Raw genomic sequence first — 18,625 nt, forward strand, 5'->3', positions numbered from 1 at the left:
GAGTGGAATATTTTTTGACATTTTCATTTCTAAAATGCAGGGATGACGTGGTTTCAAGATTGAAATATGGTTCATTTTCCATTACTACAACGATGTAACACGCTACTTGAGTTAGAGCCGACTTTTGGATTATTATTATTATCATTAATATGCCCAAGATTTATTACATTTGACAAAAGTCAAGCGTAGAAACTTAAAACTCATGGTTTCATTTAGTATATTATGGTCAGAGAAGTGTATTAATAAGATTATGTTTGGAATACTAACAAATAGATTTATAGTAAGTATACAATTAGTTTATACTTGAGGCTTTCTCCCACAGCGCCATCAAGGGGATTTGATTCGGCAACTACACGTTTTATTCTGGTGTTACTTCATTATTTTTTTTCACAAAAAAGCTAATTTCCACCTTTTTGAGGGGAGGAGTAAGTAGGAAAAACAACAGCTTTTAAAGTTTAAGGTTTTTTAGTTTCTTGACCTTTCATCATCTTTCATCGTCTCCCGAAGAAATTCTTCAATCGAAAAAAATACTACAAAAATGGCTTCCTGGCAAAACATAAAGTGGGCCTAAATCTATCGGTGTCTAATATAAACGCCTGATGACATGTATAAAATGTTCACGTTTTTCTGTATCTCCATCGCTTTAAATCACAAACAAAGAACGAGAGAAGTATTCCAATGATTACCACACTTAAAAATTGACACTGAAAAACATATTTCAAATGTATTGGATAATGATTTTACAAAGGCAATGCAGCAGTCACCGCCACCGGCCGCCCAAGTGAAGAAAAAGCGCCAAATTCTGGTGGATTGTCGAATAAAATTGTATGTTCCAAACCTGAACCACCTTAAAAACTACATTTGGAGTCAACCTTTCTTGCGAATGTGAGTTTGCTAAGTTGGAGTTCGTTTACTTGAGGATTAATTAGAAACTTCCTTCCCGCGTCTTCCTGTACCGCACCGTTTTAAGTGACCCAGTTTTGTCGCCTGTGTTGGCATATTTTTGTGGTTGTAGCCACAAAACAACATTGGAAACAGAGATGACAGTAAAGGTAGTACGTCATAATCGCAAGAGATCGTTAACTAAACTATCGCCTGTTATGAAACACCTCCAGAAGTCTGGCTCTATAGTTGTACATAAACTAAATTTATTTGATCCAGCTATTTGTATGGGGTTACTTGTATAATACATTATTCTTAGCGTAGAAGTTTGCGGAGTGGCCTTTTTACATTTGAGATGTTGATGTTAGTTGTCCATTTCAACGACAATATATTATTTGTCTATTGACCTCGTAGGGGCATGTTGGAACTCCTACAAGGAAAAGGCTTTGTCAGTTGTCAAGATGCCTGGGCTGCAAGGCGAACATATTGTGGAGCCACTCGGGAGCCCCATGAAGAGGAACAAACTGTCTCTGAAGTTTTTCCAGAAGAAGGAAGCTAAACGAGCTCTGGATTTTTCGGAACCGCCAGTAGATGAACCCAAGTGAGTATACATTTTCTGCTGAAATGCAGTTGTACCTCTACTTACGAAATTAATTGGTGCCAGCCTTTTTCGCAACTTGGATTTTTCGTAAGCAGAGCAGTACTTTATATGTAAATTCTATAACTCGTTCCAAGGTCCTAAAAAAACCTACCAACTAAACATTTAAAAATGATCAAAGTCCCACTTTGTATGAAAGATGTGAGAAGCCGACAAAAATATAAGAAAAATATTTATTAATGTATTATAATGAATAACAACCATGCAAAAGAATGTTCTTTTTGTGCAGTACAATACAATAAGGAGGATGCTAACGGTAGCACACGGACACATGCTCATAAACACATCTAAACGACTTCTAATTTTGATTTCAAAACAACTTAGCATTAAATAGAACTCCAAAGGACTAACAATCTGTCCATCTCGTCATTCAGTACAGAAAGGCCATGCCATGGAGTTGTCGCTCTTAATGCTTCCTTCTGCTTCAATAGTGTAGCAATCTTAGGCTAGGAGGTAGGTTACGGGTGGCCGTATTGATTTGCAATATCAGTCAACCGCACGTAAAAAAATAAATAAAAAAAACAAGATTAGAATCGTACTTTTTTTAAATGAATAATGGCCCACTTATTCATTTCCTTCTCACCAATAATTTTAAAGAACTCTGTGACGACAAACGGCGGTCAAGAGAGAGTTGTTGTTGTTGTGGGAGGCTCCAAGTGGAAGTAAAGCAGATAGCAATGTTCCTGGGACAATTTCAAAATAAAATAACATACAAGAAATGCAGTTACGTTTTGGTGGATTTTGTAACTTGGGGTGACTATTTGCATATTAAAGGGTTTTGCAACCTGAAAGACTGTATTTTACCAAGCAAGCTTGTTGTGAAGATTACAGTATAGAGATTAAAACATTTAGACACCTACAATCAATTCAGACTAATGAATAATGAATCCAAATGTTTTCCTATGAAATAACGTCTTTTCTGTTCATTTGCTCAGCAACAGTGATCAGGTAGTACCTGCTCCGTATCTGCAACCGAGCTCACCTGACCTTCCGCTGACATGTGACAAGAGAGAGGATTTACTGCCGTTTGTTGGATTCAGAAATGGCGGAAACACCTGCTATTTAAACAGCATCTTGCAGGCGAGTTTCAAGAATCCTCAGATTGTTCCGTATATGACTGCCCTCCATTTCTACTGTAACCTCATGTTCTACTCATACACAACCTAAATGAGGCCCCTGGTGCTTAAATGCTTGTAGCATTCCCACAGATCCTTTAAATACCCTGAAAGGCATTTAATTCAGTATTTTCAAAATAAGAACTTAATTGGCATTCCACTGTGTTCATACTAAATTTAAACCACTGCGCTACAATGCCTTGCTGGCATTATATCCGTTGCCAAAAGCAGACCTTACGTCAGCAAAAGTCCAAATCGAATAGTAGAGATCGACCGATGTGGGTTTTTCAGGACCGGTACCGATTATTAGTAGTTAGAGGAAGCCAAAACCGATATTCATTTGCAGTAAAAGTGTAAAAGTTGGTGTAAAAAAAAAAAGAATAATGCAACCATTGAACTTCATTCAACACTACACCCACCCACACACATATATGCGTAGATAGATAGCGAGAGAGAGATATAGATATACTAAAAAAATAACAAATCATAATGAATTATTTATTTCAATATTAGTATTTATTTAGAAATATATTGAGGATTTTTACAGGTTATGTTAATGTAGCAAAGGGCGCCAAATTGAAGCATAGTTGCGGCAAGCATCTTTATCTGTCCACTTTAAAGGAACGACTTAACAATCTGCTGTGATAAGTTGTTTGTGTTGGACAAGGCTGTGAATTGAGCATGAGACAGCAGGCAGGAGAGAGAAGAAAAGCGCTGCTGCATCTGAGTTGAAATAACCCGTTTTAAATTGATATCTTCATCGGCAGGTCAGATTAAAAAAAAAGTTGATACTGATCTACCGCAAATTTCCAAATATAGGCGCCAATAATCGGCACGACCTATCCAGGTTTATGTATCTTAAAGATACATAATCCAACACATTTTTTGTCGTTAATATATTTTTTTGTAATGTGACATTAATATCCTACTATGACATAAAGTTACATAACATTACTAACCTCTAACCCCTCACAACACAAGTCTTAATATTACAATATATGACATTATTCTCATAAATATTTGCCTTGTATGCATAATTTATTTGTTAATTATACATATGTGGCTTTGACAAATCAACTCAAGGTAAAATCGTTACTTGAATGAGCTATAGTTGAAATATTTTTCAGGCATATATGGTCGTTCAATACTATAGGCCTGAAAATTATGCACTAGCACAACTTAAAAATGTAAATATGCGAGTAAGATTAGTTATCTAACCAAACCAACACATGACACATTTAATACAATTGTTTTGAAAAAAAAAAAACGCTATATCTATGTCGTCTGGGAGCCATATGATGCCAATCTGGGTGGTTCTTGTGAGATTTTATGCAAACCTAACCAAAGAATGTTCCTGTAAAAAAATGACTCATTGAAAATTGAGACAGATCTGCTATTGCAAAAATGTTTTGTTGTTGTGGTAAGAACAAAACTTAAGTCATTTCCTGATTCTTGCGTTGTTGACGTGTCTCCACTTGTATGTCGTGTTACGTTTAGCAAACACTGGACCACATAACTTGATGTTAAATGTTTTTCTTTATCCCTTTTAATTGGTTTTGCAGTCAAGTTCATCTTAAATTTAATTTGATTAAATTCAATTGACGCAAATTTGTGACTGTTCCCACAGGTTCTCTATCACTGTCCAGGTCTTAAAGAGGGTATCAAATCCTTATACAACTTGTCAAAAAAGAAGACTAAACGCACTGAAGAACTGAAACAGTGTGAAGAGGTTAGCATCCTTGTCCCCTCAGCCACCTTTTCACTCATGGTCACAAAGTCATGATTTTAAAGCACTATTATATTCTTCCATTTTATTTGTAGCCATCAGAGGAGGCTGCCGAGTCTTTACCAGCACACATTGAGCTCCTCGAGAGCTTGCGCAGTCTGATAAGGTCTGTGGAACAGCTACAGTCCAAATTTTTGCTGAACAGTGACCGCTTCAGCGAGCAAGAGCTCGACACGTCGGCTCATAAAGTGCTCAACACACTCAGGTAACTGAGATTGAAAAACAGATTATTATTTTTTTTTAAGCATTTAACCATTTTGAATAGGAGGATCACTGAACCATGAACATTTACAGCCAGCATTCCCAGTTCAATGAATTGTGCGTCTCCTGGTTCTTGAAATCCGAATTAGATAAATACTGTGAGAGAAAAATCAACTTGAGCGTGTTACTAAGGGCCGTAACCAATGTTTGTTTACTTTTGTTTAAGTTTAATCATAATTATAAAAATAATATAAAGACAATATTGATTAATACTTTGAAGATAATACTATGGCATTACTGACATATCTGTTTAATGACCATAAATAGCCACTTTCCTTATAAAAAAGGTATAGGTGTTAAGTAGTATTTAAAAAAAAACAGTACCTTAAAATAGTCACTTATAAAAGGTAAGTGTTTAAAAAAATGAATAAAATTAACAGACTGAATGACCAAAAAGTTGTTTAAAAAAAGAAGAAAGAAATGCAAATACAATCAGTTGCTCTATAATGGGCTAAATTTTGATCCGATTTTCATGCTTTACTGCTTTGTAGGCAATTGAACCCCATGTATGAAGGTTATCTTCAGCATGATGCCCAAGAGGTCCTGCAGTGTATCCTGGGAAACATCCAGGAAGCATGCACCGCCATCAGAAAAGAGCAAAAGCATGACGACAACGCAGTCTCGGAATCCCACAAAGACGCCGCCGGCGAGGATGGTCAGGTACCGGGCAAAAGGAAAAGTGATACAGACCTGGGAAATGCCAAAAAGAAGGCCAAATCGGCAAAACCTGAAGCAAAAGAGTACGTGTCGAGTCCACCTGTCACTCGCTCCAAAATGAAGTCAAGAAAGGACAAAGTTGGAGAGGAAGAAGAGGCAAAGGAAGAGCAAAAAGACCAAGAAGGAGCCAATGGGGATGAAAAAACGGACAGGAAAACTAAGAAAGGCAGGAAGGGGAGCTGGCTGAGGTCTGCTGGCAAACAGCCCAGCATCATGTCCGTGTTTCAAAGTGTGGGCAAGCTCACTTCCACATTTTCTAAAACTTCAATAAAAACTGAGGAAGAATACGACGGAGGTCAAACTGACAAGGAAAGTGAGGGCGTCACCAAAGAGGAGGAGCTTCATCCAGGTCAGATATGAGAAGAATGTCTACTGTTACGATATAATGTTAACAAATTTTTCTCAATGTAGAGTGAAAAGCATCCTTCATTTTAGATGTACAACCGCGGTCATAAGTTGTAAGACATTTCACTATTCGTTGTAACGTAAAAACATTTTAAAATGTTTGACCATGGCTCAGCACTTGAGACAAAAAAATAGAAGGCATCTTTTTCAAAATTTTTGATATGCATTCTAAAAAACTCACAAAATTTAAAAAAATCCAACTAGAAGTGTAGTTAAAAGTAAAAATGTGAAAGATTATTTGGCCCAATGGTAGGGCACATTTATTCTTGAGACAAATAAGGATCAATTATAGTGGATTCTAAATGGTTTAAGAATTTAATTTATGAAATATTATTGTACTAGGCAATATGGCAAGGTGTGGCATTATCAGAGCGAATTCGGAGTATATAAGACAAACATCAACCTAACAGTTAAAAATCAAATATACTCAGTTTTTCATCATCACTTTGAAAAGTCTCATTATTAAAATCATCAAGTGACCTAAACTATACGTAGTCGCTGGACATTTTTCCTTGTTTTATACTTTTAAACAACCACAGCTTTTTTTTAACCCAATTTCAAACCTCTGAAAGACACATTCTGGCCTGATTTCCAATCAAATAATTAGACTCTGGACATCTCTAGTTTCAATCTTACTGAACCAACACACCATGTCAATATAGAAATTCTGTATTTACAGCTTTCAGCCAAGAAAAAAAAAATCTAACCAGATTTTTGTCTTCAATCGTAGTGTTTTTTACGTTCACAAGAAGCCGACAGAGTAAAAGCCCTATCTGATCTAATGTATTATTAATGTGTGCGATTGTGGCGTTGCAGACGGTTTGGACCTGATGGAGCGCCTTTTCCAAGGCCAGCTGGTTCTACGGACTCGTTGTCTGGAGTGTGAAAACTTCACGGAGAGACGGGAAGATTTCCAGGACATCAGCGTCCCTGTAATGGAAGAGGAACACAGCGACCTGGACGATCCCTCTTCAGGTTACAATAATAAACCTTGACTCTAGCGGCACTAATGAATTCCATTTTGACCGCACAATGGAGTTCTGTTCCGAGAACTTTGACTTTTAAGTCTTAATGTGCCATAATCTATCCCTATAGCAGAGCTGCCAACCTCCGTCAACCCCATTTCAGGAGTACCCTTGTACCCTTTTCAGAGTTTATCCCGAGTGAATGCGGTTCACGCAAAATCGATATAAAATGTAAAAAAAAAAACTTAGGACAATTTAGTTCAACCTGTTATTATCATGTTCTTATAATAATTGAAATATTGTGTTTTTGCAAACTATTGAAAAAGTACAGCATAATGAAAATAAGTTTATCTTTGTCTTTGGGTCCTTCTACGTGCATTTTACAGTCAGTAATTCCACCGTGTGTCACGCTGAAGTCGCACATGCAAGTTGTGCAATGTGCAAATGTCGGTTCTTTTGGACACAGCGTCAACATGGGATATTTCGTCGAAGAAGAAGCAATAAAGTTTAATACATTTCTTAAGTTTCATCCAACTTGCGATCCATTTTGCACTTATTCCCAGGAGGCATATTGATCAGTGAAGTGTACTCCTACTTGAAGTTCTTTTAGAACAACCCTTGTTTCAAAACAAAAGACTGGTTGGTTTAGTCAGCCTTAATAATACTTACTTCCCTTATGAAAAAATGAAAACAAAAATGTTAAAGCGATAGAGGCTATCTTTGTAATCAATTCCGAATGGATTGCTACGCTGAAGTTGCTCAAGATGAATAATTTGTCAGAACCAATGTTCCCTCTAATTTTTTGTTTGTCTGGGCAGAAAGACAACCTCCCTGAGCACACTGAGTACTGGTGTGAGAAACATCATCATTGCTCGCTATGGGCACACACCAGTATCACACCTGCCATAAGCAGGTGCATGTCTACTACACATAAATGATTTAGTAATAATAAAATGTAATGATTAATATCTATGAATGGGCGGCCCGCCGGATGAGTGGTTCACGCGTCGGCCTCACAGCTAAAAAAAAAAAAAAAAGGATATATATATATATATATATTGGAATTTTATTTTGTGCACTCCATATGATTTGCTGTGCGCAGAGAAGACAAGAGTAGTGCGCAATTGCGCACAGCGCGCAGCTTAGAGGAAACATTGGTCAGAACTTGTAACTAGGATGATTCACAATGCACCCGTGTTACCGAATTCATCCGGTTTACAATGCAGTCAAGTTGGCGAAAGCCATAGCGATAGTGTCAATATCAAGGTATTTAAATTGGAAATGGGGTACTTTTCCGAAATGGTTGCTTAAAAAAAAAAGTGACTTTTTTATTTTATTTTAGGAGGTTAGTGAGGTTGTCAGGAGTCCAGGAGATTGCATTACTTGTCTGGAAAAACTCGAGAAATTCCCAAGAAGTTGGCAGTTCTGCTATAGCCTTTCCTCATGCAAAGTGAAATTTGGGTATTCTTTCTCGTTAGTGTAAGTCGACCAATTATCACTGCTTGAAAAATGTCAATCTGAAATGTGTGTGCAGTTTCTCCTTACCCCAAAGTAGAGCAGAAGACTCTAAAATGGGCCATTGCGCAGTTCGCCTCGGTGGAACGCATAGCCGGAGAGGACAAGTACTTCTGCGACACGTGTCGTCATTACGCCGAGGCGGAGAGGAGTCTTCTATTTGACAAAACTCCTGAAGTCATCACTATCCACTTGAAGCGTTTTTCTGCCAACAGTTTGGAGTGAGTCGCTTCTACGGTGGGGTGCCATGCCCAGTTTCTCACCCCCCGTCTGTTCCTGCTATCTAGATCGGACCCGTACGCCAGTCTCTCCAAGGTGAACACGCCCCTGCAGACGCCCTTGACCTTGTCTCTGGAGGAGTGGCGAACCCCAGGCTCGTCGGGAAGAGGTTACAGCTACGAGCTCTTTGCCGTGGTCATGCACAGCGGCGTGTCCATCGGCAGCGGCCATTACACCGCCTACGTCCGTGTCACTGGCCTAAAAGACGCCAAGTTCTGGCTGAGTGAAAGCGAGGACCCCGAAGAAGAAGCGCGGGACGAAGATGACGGTGGATTTCAACGGCGCGCCAGCTGGTCTGCCGGCGAAACGGGAACTAAGACGCCCCCCGAGGGCGTAGTCGGACTCTTGGGGGGCCAACGGGGACGGATCGAGCACGAAGAAAAAGCGGCCACCGGCAGGGCGGACGACGGATTCGAGGAGAGGAAAGAAAAAGTGGAAGCCGAACGTGATAATGAGACTGAGGCCAGAGAGGAGAAGAGAACGGTTTCTCGGGAGGAAGAAGAGGAAGCTTTAAACAAACTCCTTCAGTACGAAGGCAAATGGCTGCTGTTTGACGATTCGGAAGTGAATATGTTCGATGAGGCGGATTTCCTCCGAGCCTGCTCCCCTCAGACCTACTCTTCATCAACACCGTACTTGCTCTTTTACAAGAGAACACGTTGCGAGTCTAAGCAGTGACGCCAGCACCGCTTCGGATCCAAAAAGTGTTCGCCGTGACTCTTTTCCAGAAATGGTTGTAACCAAAATGCAACCAAGCTTTAAATTCTATGCCAAAATCACCTCAAGATTTTATATGGAAAGAATGGAAATGGGACCTGATTGAGTTTTATATCCAAAGCCCCTCCGGACCCTCAACACCAATTGTTTGTGCCACGCTGGTTTCGACAACCACTGTTTTTTAGGCTTAACCCTTGCACACACCTGTAGTCATAAAGCAATAACAAACCAACTTGTAGTTTGAGACAACACATCTGATATGTGTCTGCGTGGGCTACGTAGTGGGAATTTTGACTCGGTACGAACTCAAGTCGAGTACAATAAGTGGGTTGTGAAATAAAACTTTCAGTGGAAAAATAGAGTGGATACATTATTTTTGTTCATGTTACAGATGACAGGGCTATTGATTGACAAATGATTTGTAGGTAAAACACACTCATACCTAGGGGCAATTTAGAGTGTCCAATCAGCCTACCATGCATGTCTTTAGAATGTGGGAGGAAACTGGAGCACCTGGAGAAAACCCACGCAGGCCTCAGGAGAACATGCAAACTCCACACATTTGGACTGAGCTGGATTTGAACCCACTGAGGAAAAATATGCATTTAGGGTTAGGGACAAAAAAAGAAATCCCTGCAATTTGTAACTGGTGCTTTTGGAAGAAACGTGCTCTTTTGGAGATTGTTGAACTGATAATTAGCCATTGCCCACTGCAATCTAAAAAGGGCTTTATTTCAGCTTTGCATAAAAATTTACACGTGCAAGTTAATATGTTTGACCACTCATTTCAGAAAGTGAAAGTCATACACTATATTGAATGATTGCACACATTGAAATATTATATTTTTGCTCTGGTATAAAAACCGGAGGAGTCAATTGGATGAGAGACACCAGACTAAAACATGTGTGAGTGCATATTTATAAGCTTGAAAACATTTCACTACAAATGACAAACATTTTAGGTTTTCATTGTTTATAGACCATAATCATTTGACCTATAAGATGAAAAAAGGCTTAAAATGTTTTAATCTGTATGTAATAACATGTTTGGCTTTTTTTTTTTGACAAAATCTACCATTAGATGACCTTTTTTAAAATATGGTATTTCTGATTAATAGTTAACATTTTCCCCAAAATTCTGATCTTAAAATCCCCCTATTCTTGAGTGTAGGTATCTCTATTGACAGTAATTTGTCATCTGCTTTCATTACAGATTTGCACCAAGCAAAAATTGATCGCCAGCCCAGACCTGAACATTAAAATATTTATTAGGTAACATTTCAAATAAACAGAACAGAACTACATAAAATTATAAAATTTCAGTACCTAAATTTAAAACATTGTTCTTTTAAACAAAAATGCGATAAAGCAATATGATAAATATTTTTTGCACATTTTCACATTCCATCTTTCCCACATAACCTAACTTTCAAGTTGTGAAAAGCATTGCTACACCAGAAATAATAATAATAAAAAAAGTGCACACATTAAATACACACCTTGTCAAAAAGACACCTTGACATTTAAAACGTTTCTGCTGAATAATTTGGCGTAGAAAATGTTTTGGCACTTTTTGGAACCAATAATGGGACATGAACATTCTTGGTACCAGATGCATGGCAAACCCACGGCGAGCCCAGTCTCGTATCGGCGGAGAAAAGGCTTCGATTCTACCAATGCAACCCCCCCCCCCCCCCCCCCCCCCCCCCCAAATCTAAACGGTCAAGGTGTCTCTTTAAAGTCAAATCGGCTTGTTTATCCTGCTGACTTTAATTGTGTAAACAGGTTAAGACACTGGAATGACGTACCAAGTTGGAACACTTGAAGCCTTTTTTTGGGAAACAAACACTTGAGATCCATTCTTAACTAGCTGCTATTTACAGTCATGAATAAATTAATATTGCATCTTCTGGTTCCACATTGTAGGTACTCGAGTGGTCTTCAAATTTCAACTTTGCGTAGACTCAATCTGCTGAAAGAATCTCTGTCAAATGAAAACAGAGTAAAGAAGTTGAGATTTTCCCCATTATTATTATTTGTGGTTTAGTGCTTTGTGTAAAATGCTCCCTGGATAAAAGTAGTGAGACTTTACTAAATCTGGGTCAATAAAAAAATGAGGCTAAATGAATGTATCAACTGGCTATCATATCTGATTGCAATGTTAGAGCAAACAACAAAATGACTCAATTTCCGTTGATTTTGGCAACAACAGTGGACAAAAGAGGCAGTTTTTTTGCCTTACGGAAAAATTCATCCAATGAATGAGGACCAGCGCAAGAGTTGTAAAGTCCCAATCTCCCAGTGTCACCTAACAGAGAATATTTGTGTTTCCAGTGGCTGCGCAAAGGATGAATAACAATGAGGTAATCAACTAGTTGGATTAAAAAATACAATAAAAGAGGGAAAGTGACATATGCCTTAAAACAAGCAATAGGCTGTTTTTTGTGTGCCACGGCTCGTACCACCCTTTAAATATCTTGAATACTTTAGCCAAACAGCATTATAATTTATTTTCCATTCCATTCCATGTTAACAGGGTGAGTACGATTTAGCAATTTTTAAAAATTCTCTGAAGCAGTTATTTTCCAAAATTTTGTAGACTAATCATCATTTAACCCCATTCTACACAGTTGTCAATACAGTGGAAAGCCATTCAAAAGTTACCACTTAAGACCTTCAAAACATTTATAGGGCAAGTGATTATTTTTGACTACTTTTATTTGTATAATATTATTTTGAAGTAATGCTACTCTTGAGTATTTTTTTTAAATAATTATATTATTAATCCTGTTTATTTGCTATATTTTTAATAATTATAAATATATTTATAATGTGGTAACATGTTAATGTCAAGGTAGCACTGTATTGTATGAGTGTGTCACTGATCACCTGTGTGAGTTGACCTGTAGCACAGGTTTGTAAAGCTGAGGAATTTTTCTATTGATGAGTGGCTGCAAAGCCTCCTTCAGACGGTGGTAGTTCCTTTCCAGCTCCCTCTGGTATTCCTTCTGGTCAGGACCGATCAAACTTTTGTTCTTACGCAGGGCATCTTCACACCTGGGGGAAAAGATTAGTCACCATTAATTGATGATTGCTTTGAATGTAATGTAAATCTGAGATAACATATAAAAAGATTTTTAAAAAGTATAAAGCCATTAAAATAAATAAAATATGCAGACAGCTTCCGCTGGGGTTGAATTTCGGGTACTCGGACGTTTGGTCGCCGGACGTTTGGTCACGGTGCGTTTGACAACATGACAGAGAGTTTATTGTTGAAACCAGCTCTCAAAATTATATTCATGAGAGAGAGAGTTTAATATCTAAATATCTACTGTTGAAACCAGCTCTCAAAATTATATTCACCCGGGCGACCAAACGTCCGGGCGACCAAACGTCCGGCGACCAAACGTCTGGTCACGGAATTTCGAGTCGCCGCCGTGTAAATATATGTACACCCGTATGTAAACACAGATGTTATGTTACACACTCAGAAAACAACTCTGTGAAAAATGAAGCCAAACTTGCGTCCGCCTGGACCGTGCCGTTTTTGGGTCAGCCTGACGCCATGCTTCCCCTGGTTCTGACATCATGGAGATACAGTTTCCTTTTAGCAAATGGGAGGCCAGTGAGGTGTTTGGAGATGGGCCAATGGGAAAGCAACTTTACCACAACAATTCCATTTGACGTTTCGGAACTTGGACTATTTTTCGTATCTTGGAACAAAAGGTTTCCCATCGAGGGTTTTCGTGACCTGAATATTTTGCATGTAGAAGCATTTGTAAGTAGAGGCATGTTCGACTGTAAACACTTTCCTTTCTTAATTTAAAAAACTTTGTAAAACTCACGAATCAATTTTGCAATGGAAGTGTATTTTATTTACAGGTAGTCTAAAACTCTTTGGTAATAGCGACCCAACTAGTGAACCAGTTTTTGTGTGGATTTTCACTATTTGTGGGACAATTCAATCTATATTCCCTGCATATCGTACGTGAACACTCCGGACAGTCCACACAATACGTTTGTCAGTCATTAAACCAGTATTGGACAGCAGTGGAAATCTTACTCAAGTTTTTCTACCTACAGGACGTGTCTCTAAACCTTTATCAGTTTTAACAAACGCTTACCTCTTTGTGAAGTCCTTGAAGCACAGCCGTAGCTTATTGTGGTGTCTGTAAAGTTTAGGATCACTGGGGATTTCGGACAGAAACACCTGTGCAACCTCCAAAGGACCCTGGACAATGCACAATGCGGAAGTTACTTCAATCAGTTAAGAAGCAGTTGGTCTTTTAAAATTCAATAGAAAAAAAACCAAATTTTTCAACCTGGTTGACAGTGGTGCCCACTGATCCCTGCAATACCATCTGCAACATTTTGGCATCAGAAGGGTCTTGGTGAGTAGCAAAAGCAAGTTCCTGCGTCTTCTTCTGCATGTCCTCGATGGCCACTTCAATAGGAGTGGAAATAATCTGAAAAAAGAGCATCAAGTGACGGCTTGTTGTAGATATGCATGAAATTTGGTAAACAGCTTGGTTTCTTATCTTCTTGTCCAATTTACCTCCTCTTTGTGGACAATGTTGATACGTGTCTTGATGTAGGGGAAGGCGTGGGAAGTTGTCAGGATGGTCTTACGCTTGAACTGCTCATGCAGATCCCCATGGGCCCGTCCATCCAGTGTAAAGGGGGTACAGTAGACAAAACGTCGCAAGTTGTAGTTCTTGTCAAAGTAGGTGATGCGGTCTTTCATTTCGTACGTGTCAAAATAGGGTTCTACATAAGTGATCTGGATGAAGGCCTGTAAAAAAAAAAGACAAATTTGTTTTATCTTCATTTTGATGACTGATTTGATGTGTATGATGTGGAAAAACCAACCTTATTTGGGTCAAGCTTGCACTTGTCTACTGGGTTGGAGTCCTTAATGACTTCTACTTGCTCTTCTCCAAACTGGTCCCCGTAAAAACCCTTAGAAGTTAAAAAAAAAAACAGCTTTAAAGTCACAGTGCCAAAATTTTTCCACACTAATTAAATGACTGAATCTTGTCAAAACAAGTATGCAGACTCACACAGATCCTTAGTATATATAAATTGTGCGATAAGTATATTTTTTGTAGCATTTTTCCTCTGCATAGTTGAAACCAACGATGTACTTGGGGGCAAATTCCGGCAGGGGGCATATGACTTAATAGAAAACGGTAGTTGAGACAAAATGACTTTAACATGAGACGAAACTAAATGCAAAATTGACAGTAAGTCAGAGGAGGAAGGAAGTCTCAAAGAACATGACTCCGGAGATCTTATACAAAATAGGTTCCAAAGGGAAGCAGAATCACCATCACATAACCTAACTGTGTAACATTTACCTCAAGTCTGTGAGAGATTTCTGCCAACTTGGTGATGGCTGGCTCTTTGTACACAAACTCTTGTTCATCCAAGTCACCGAATTTGGAGCCATAAAATCCAACTCGGAAGTATGTTCCAAACATCCTCTTACCATCCTGCGAAAAAGAAAAGGCGTGTAAGCAAAAAAAAAAAAAAGGAATGCAATCCACGTTACTTTTATACCACAACAATCGCAAGGAGTGTCCATTATTCTAAGGAATAAACTGTGAACATCCAGTTTGCATACAAAAATAAGTTTGATAAGTTGTATTTATAACATTTATTTCTTGACTTCTTGAAAAATGTAAAAGCCATTGTAGAGTTAGTTCATAATCGCCCAAAAGATAAATAAAGCAAGTAAACACATAAAACACCGTGTGCAAAAATAGCCTATCTTGGATGCCAAAATTTAAATAACAAGGATTTAGCTCGATAACTATTTTAGATAACATGTGCAGTGACCTTATTGGTAGATATAGTTAGAGGAAAAAAAGAGTGTAATCAATAACTAGTAATCTATTTATCAAGTCTTAATGTATTCTTTTAGTCTTTATTAAGTAACTACTGCGTTGACTGTCTTATCATTTCAATACAGGGCAGTTGAGAAATATATGTTGATTATAGTAAATGTCGTATCATTGCTTTGGTTGGAAATGTAATGTTAGCTTGTCACTGTAACTGACAATATACTTCTATATTTATAGCAAACACAGTTGATCTTCGCAAAACACCCAGATGCATGTATCAACCAGTAATCTATGACCAAACATGGTCAGAAGTGCATGAAGGTGGTCTCACAAAGTACCGACAAATAGGCTTAAGGACAGTTTTTTCCCACATCCATCAGGACTCTAAACTTGCGGTAACACGACACACAATCCCTTCTGTGTAATAACTTCAGGGTGAGGTAACATGACGTTGGGCGGTGATCTGCCTCCTACTGGCTGAAGTAAGTGAAAGACAGTGAGAGGTAAGTGATCCGCTCGGGGGGTGATGCGATGTATCCATCACGGCAGAATGCCAAATTACGAGTCTGAAATTATTTTCACTTATTTGGGTCTTTTACCGGGAAAACGCACCTTATGGAGAAGCACCACCAATTTCGTCATACGCAGTTTCTGGGTATGATGACAATTAGGCTTTTGTCGAGTCAATAATGATGACAAAGCTTATGTCCGATTATTATTATTATTAAGAAAGGTCCCCTAACCCAAAACAGGTAAATTACTTTAAATGAATGCCACTAATAAATCTGTATATGTGAAACATAAAAAGCAGGGAGATTGTTGATAAATCATATACAATTAGAAACTAAATCCATTCAGGAGTGCCATGTCATATGCTAATGATTAAATAAAACACGATAAGCTCCAAAAACAAAGAAACTTACCACAAGAAACAATTAAGTAAAGAGGGAAGATTTGGGATCGGGAACCAGGAAAATAAAAAAAGGAGAAAACAGAACAATTTTAATCAGACTTAACTTCATATTAAAAAAACCCAAACAACAACAACAAAAAGACAACAAAAACTCACGCACGTAAGCAAAAGCACCAATAAAATATGTTCTTGGTGTTGTTTAAATTTGACGAGATTGTGGAGGATCAAAAACATGCAAAGTTGAACGGATTCAAAGGAAGACTAAAAAAGTGTAATAGTAATACTCCACAATCGCCCCAAAAAAACTCCATGCACTGTTGGTGCAACTCCTGAGGAAACAAATGCTCGGTTCATGCAACAAATCAGGAAAAATTAACGTCAGTTACTAAATAAAGTCATGAATGGTTAAAAACATATGAAACAGGGGTCGATTCAGTTTTAACTAATTAAAATCTCAAAACTCATAACAATGGTAGCCATATTAGACAATACATTCAGAGACATTTGATGCTGGCATACTTCACTGCAATATCACTTTGCATCATTAAAATACTTGAATAATGTGTGTGTATGAATTAAGTAGAACACAAAATCAAAAACAATGCACTGAAATCGAGCCCTGGATTTGAAAATAAGAAGTTGTATGTTTGTGGAAGTTGTCAACCGATGAGCATGATCTGGCTAACAACTCAGATGGGGCAGAAGATAAAGAAAAGAACAGAGCAGAGTGCGCATGTGATGCATTCAAAGACTTTTAGTGTCGAACACTGTCGATACCATGCACAGCCGGTTAACAGTGTCACGTTAAAAAAATAAGCGGACCCTTCTACAAAGAGAAGGGAGTGGCAAAAATTTAAAAAGGATTTTGCTGCCAGTGCAGCGAGTGTCTCAGCTGGCGGAAGACAATCAACATTGTCTGCAGATGTTAATGGACTAAATGTAGTGTATGTACAATGCAAAGCGAAGCCTGTGGCTAGCAAATGAAATGAGTGTGAATTCAAATAAAGATGTAAAAAAAAGTATGTAAATAAAAGACAAGCAGGACCAAGCAGGAACCATATAACCACCTACCTCCCAGCCAGTACTCTGTGTGTGAAAGAGAGGACAGGACATGTGAACCACAACACACTTGCAACCTTTGGGCCCAGCAACAGTCAAACTCAGCGATGTTACAGCCTTAACAGGGCTTTTGGTACTGATTCGATGTCAAATCCCTTTTAACGTATCATGCAAATTTTGTTTCCTAACACATAGCAACTAATTTGTTCAGATAATTTTCAAAATATGCTGTATACAGAACACACTTTAAACTGCCTGTCTGAGACAGACATGACCTACATAAGCAGTTAAAATGTACTGTAGCAGAGGCAATTGATCAACATCTGTCTTGAACCTAAGTGGTTATTACAATGCTAATATTGAATTTAATGTTATGTTTTGCGTTTACTTTATGCAATTATACTACTAAATGACAAACAAGGAAAGTTGAAAAAATCAATGCTGTCCATTGGAAAACCTTTATATCCTACTTAATATTCTAACTTATATCCATAAACAAACGTTTAAAATAAAAGGTAAAAAAACGCAGATAAAGATACCCATGCTTTCGGATGAAAACATTACTTTTCGTTTTAACAAGTGTTGAACATCACCGAGTGAAGTTTAAATGGTATAGAATGTCGCGCTGGAAAAAATTAATGTACTACATAGTTATGATTTTATAAATCAAAGCGCAGTCACACATTAAATCTGTATCAATAATCATGATTGGGTGAGAATTCAATATAATACAAGGTATTTACCTGATGTACAATTTTCCCAAAGGCTTCCTGTAGTTTACCATGTATGTTGGCCAGCTTTTTTGCATCTCTGTTTGCTTCATGGACAGGGATCAGTACCTTGTATACTTCATTCACTGCCTCATACATGCCAGCCTAACAAAAAAAAAAAACATTTACACTAAGCATGTTTAAATGCGATCTGGGATTAAAAGAGGTATCAACACAATCTGAACGTGACCAACAGAATGCAAGCATTCACACCAAAGAGAAGGATGACGCTGCTTGCTCCAAGAGTCCCACAAGGCCGAGCTCAGTAAAGTATTTGCCTGAGCAGATGCCTTCCTCATCCGGTGACACCACATCATCAGAGACGGCAGACTCCTCCAACACATTGGATGAAATATTCTACAAGCAAAAACACATCCATAAAAAGAGGAAAAAATCCTGTACACATAATGCACATAAATTTATTTTATTAGCAAGCCAAAAATGGCAGGGATTCCAAACCTGGAAAGTCACGCAGCCTACGGGTAGATACTTGCGGTCCTCCAACATGCTTAGGTATTCCGCAACTAAGGCAGCACTGTGCACTAAACACTGAGCAGCTTCAGCATGGTTGTTTTTCTCGGAGTGTTTTCCAGCCATATTCTGGAGCCATGTAAGTCGCAAGTCTGGTGATGTCTGGTAACCCTTAGCAATTCTGCCGATGGATATTGGAGCAGAGTTGTTAAAATTCTAATGAGGAGGGACACACAGATTCCTTGAATTTGCCTCAGTGTTGTAAAGTA

General features: G+C 38.3%; 2 protein-coding genes across 21 annotated transcripts in view; one reads left to right on the forward strand and one right to left on the reverse strand.

Annotated features, from left to right (window-relative positions):
- The first annotated feature begins 742 nt into the window (after window positions 1-742).
- Window positions 743-9,659, forward strand: usp1 (ubiquitin specific peptidase 1). 2 transcript variants are annotated; one of them, XM_077607651.1, is made up of 9 exons: window positions 743-885; window positions 1,297-1,483; window positions 2,476-2,620; window positions 4,283-4,384; window positions 4,477-4,646; window positions 5,194-5,768; window positions 6,641-6,799; window positions 8,324-8,525; window positions 8,592-9,659. In XM_077607651.1, exons 2-9 carry the CDS (start codon window positions 1,344-1,346, stop codon window positions 9,259-9,261), a joined length of 2,163 nt encoding a protein of 720 aa, XP_077463777.1. In that variant the 5' UTR covers window positions 743-885; window positions 1,297-1,343; the 3' UTR covers window positions 9,262-9,659. The 2 variants fall into 2 exon arrangements, with proteins under 2 accessions (XP_077463777.1, XP_077463779.1); XM_077607653.1 differs by lacking the exon at window positions 743-885 and adding an exon at window positions 892-1,052.
- Window positions 9,660-11,020: 1,361 nt separating this feature from the next.
- dock7 (dedicator of cytokinesis 7) overlaps window positions 11,021-18,625 on the reverse strand; it is a 45,239-nt gene continuing 37,634 nt past the window's right edge. For 13 of the 19 annotated variants that reach the window (XM_077608202.1, XM_077608201.1, XM_077608200.1 and 10 more), the window contains 11 exons: window positions 18,345-18,537; window positions 18,099-18,242; window positions 17,859-17,990; window positions 17,128-17,142; window positions 14,658-14,783; window positions 14,170-14,259; window positions 13,856-14,092; window positions 13,623-13,766; window positions 13,425-13,531; window positions 12,190-12,357; window positions 11,021-11,284 (listed from right to left, as the gene is read on the reverse strand). In XM_077608202.1, the coding sequence (XP_077464328.1) occupies window positions 11,242-11,284; window positions 12,190-12,357; window positions 13,425-13,531; window positions 13,623-13,766; window positions 13,856-14,092; window positions 14,170-14,259; window positions 14,658-14,783; window positions 17,128-17,142; window positions 17,859-17,990; window positions 18,099-18,242; window positions 18,345-18,537 (1,399 nt within the window). In that variant the 3' untranslated portion in view covers window positions 11,021-11,241. Of the gene's footprint in view, window positions 11,285-12,189; window positions 12,358-13,424; window positions 13,532-13,622; window positions 13,767-13,855; window positions 14,093-14,169; window positions 14,260-14,657; window positions 14,793-17,127; window positions 17,143-17,858; window positions 17,991-18,098; window positions 18,243-18,344; window positions 18,538-18,625 lie in introns of all 19 variants that reach the window. The other 6 variants (XM_077608203.1, XM_077608198.1, XM_077608206.1 and 3 more) reach the window with 2 other exon arrangements.

The sequence above is a fragment of the Stigmatopora argus genome, chromosome 8 (genome assembly GCF_051989625.1).
Source record: "Stigmatopora argus isolate UIUO_Sarg chromosome 8, RoL_Sarg_1.0, whole genome shotgun sequence".
Classification (NCBI taxonomy): Eukaryota; Metazoa; Chordata; class Actinopteri; order Syngnathiformes; family Syngnathidae; genus Stigmatopora; species Stigmatopora argus.

Coding starts and splice junctions, on each gene's coding strand:
- usp1 (XM_077607651.1), top strand. CDS start 1,344: ATGCCTGGGCTGCAAGGCGAACATATTGTGGAGCCACTCGGGAGCCCC. Junction 4,647..5,193: donor AAAGTGCTCAACACACTCAG/GTAACTGAGATT, acceptor ACTGCTTTGTAG/GCAATTGAACCCCATGTATG. Junction 5,769..6,640: donor AGAGGAGGAGCTTCATCCAG/GTCAGATATGAG, acceptor GTGGCGTTGCAG/ACGGTTTGGACCTGATGGAG.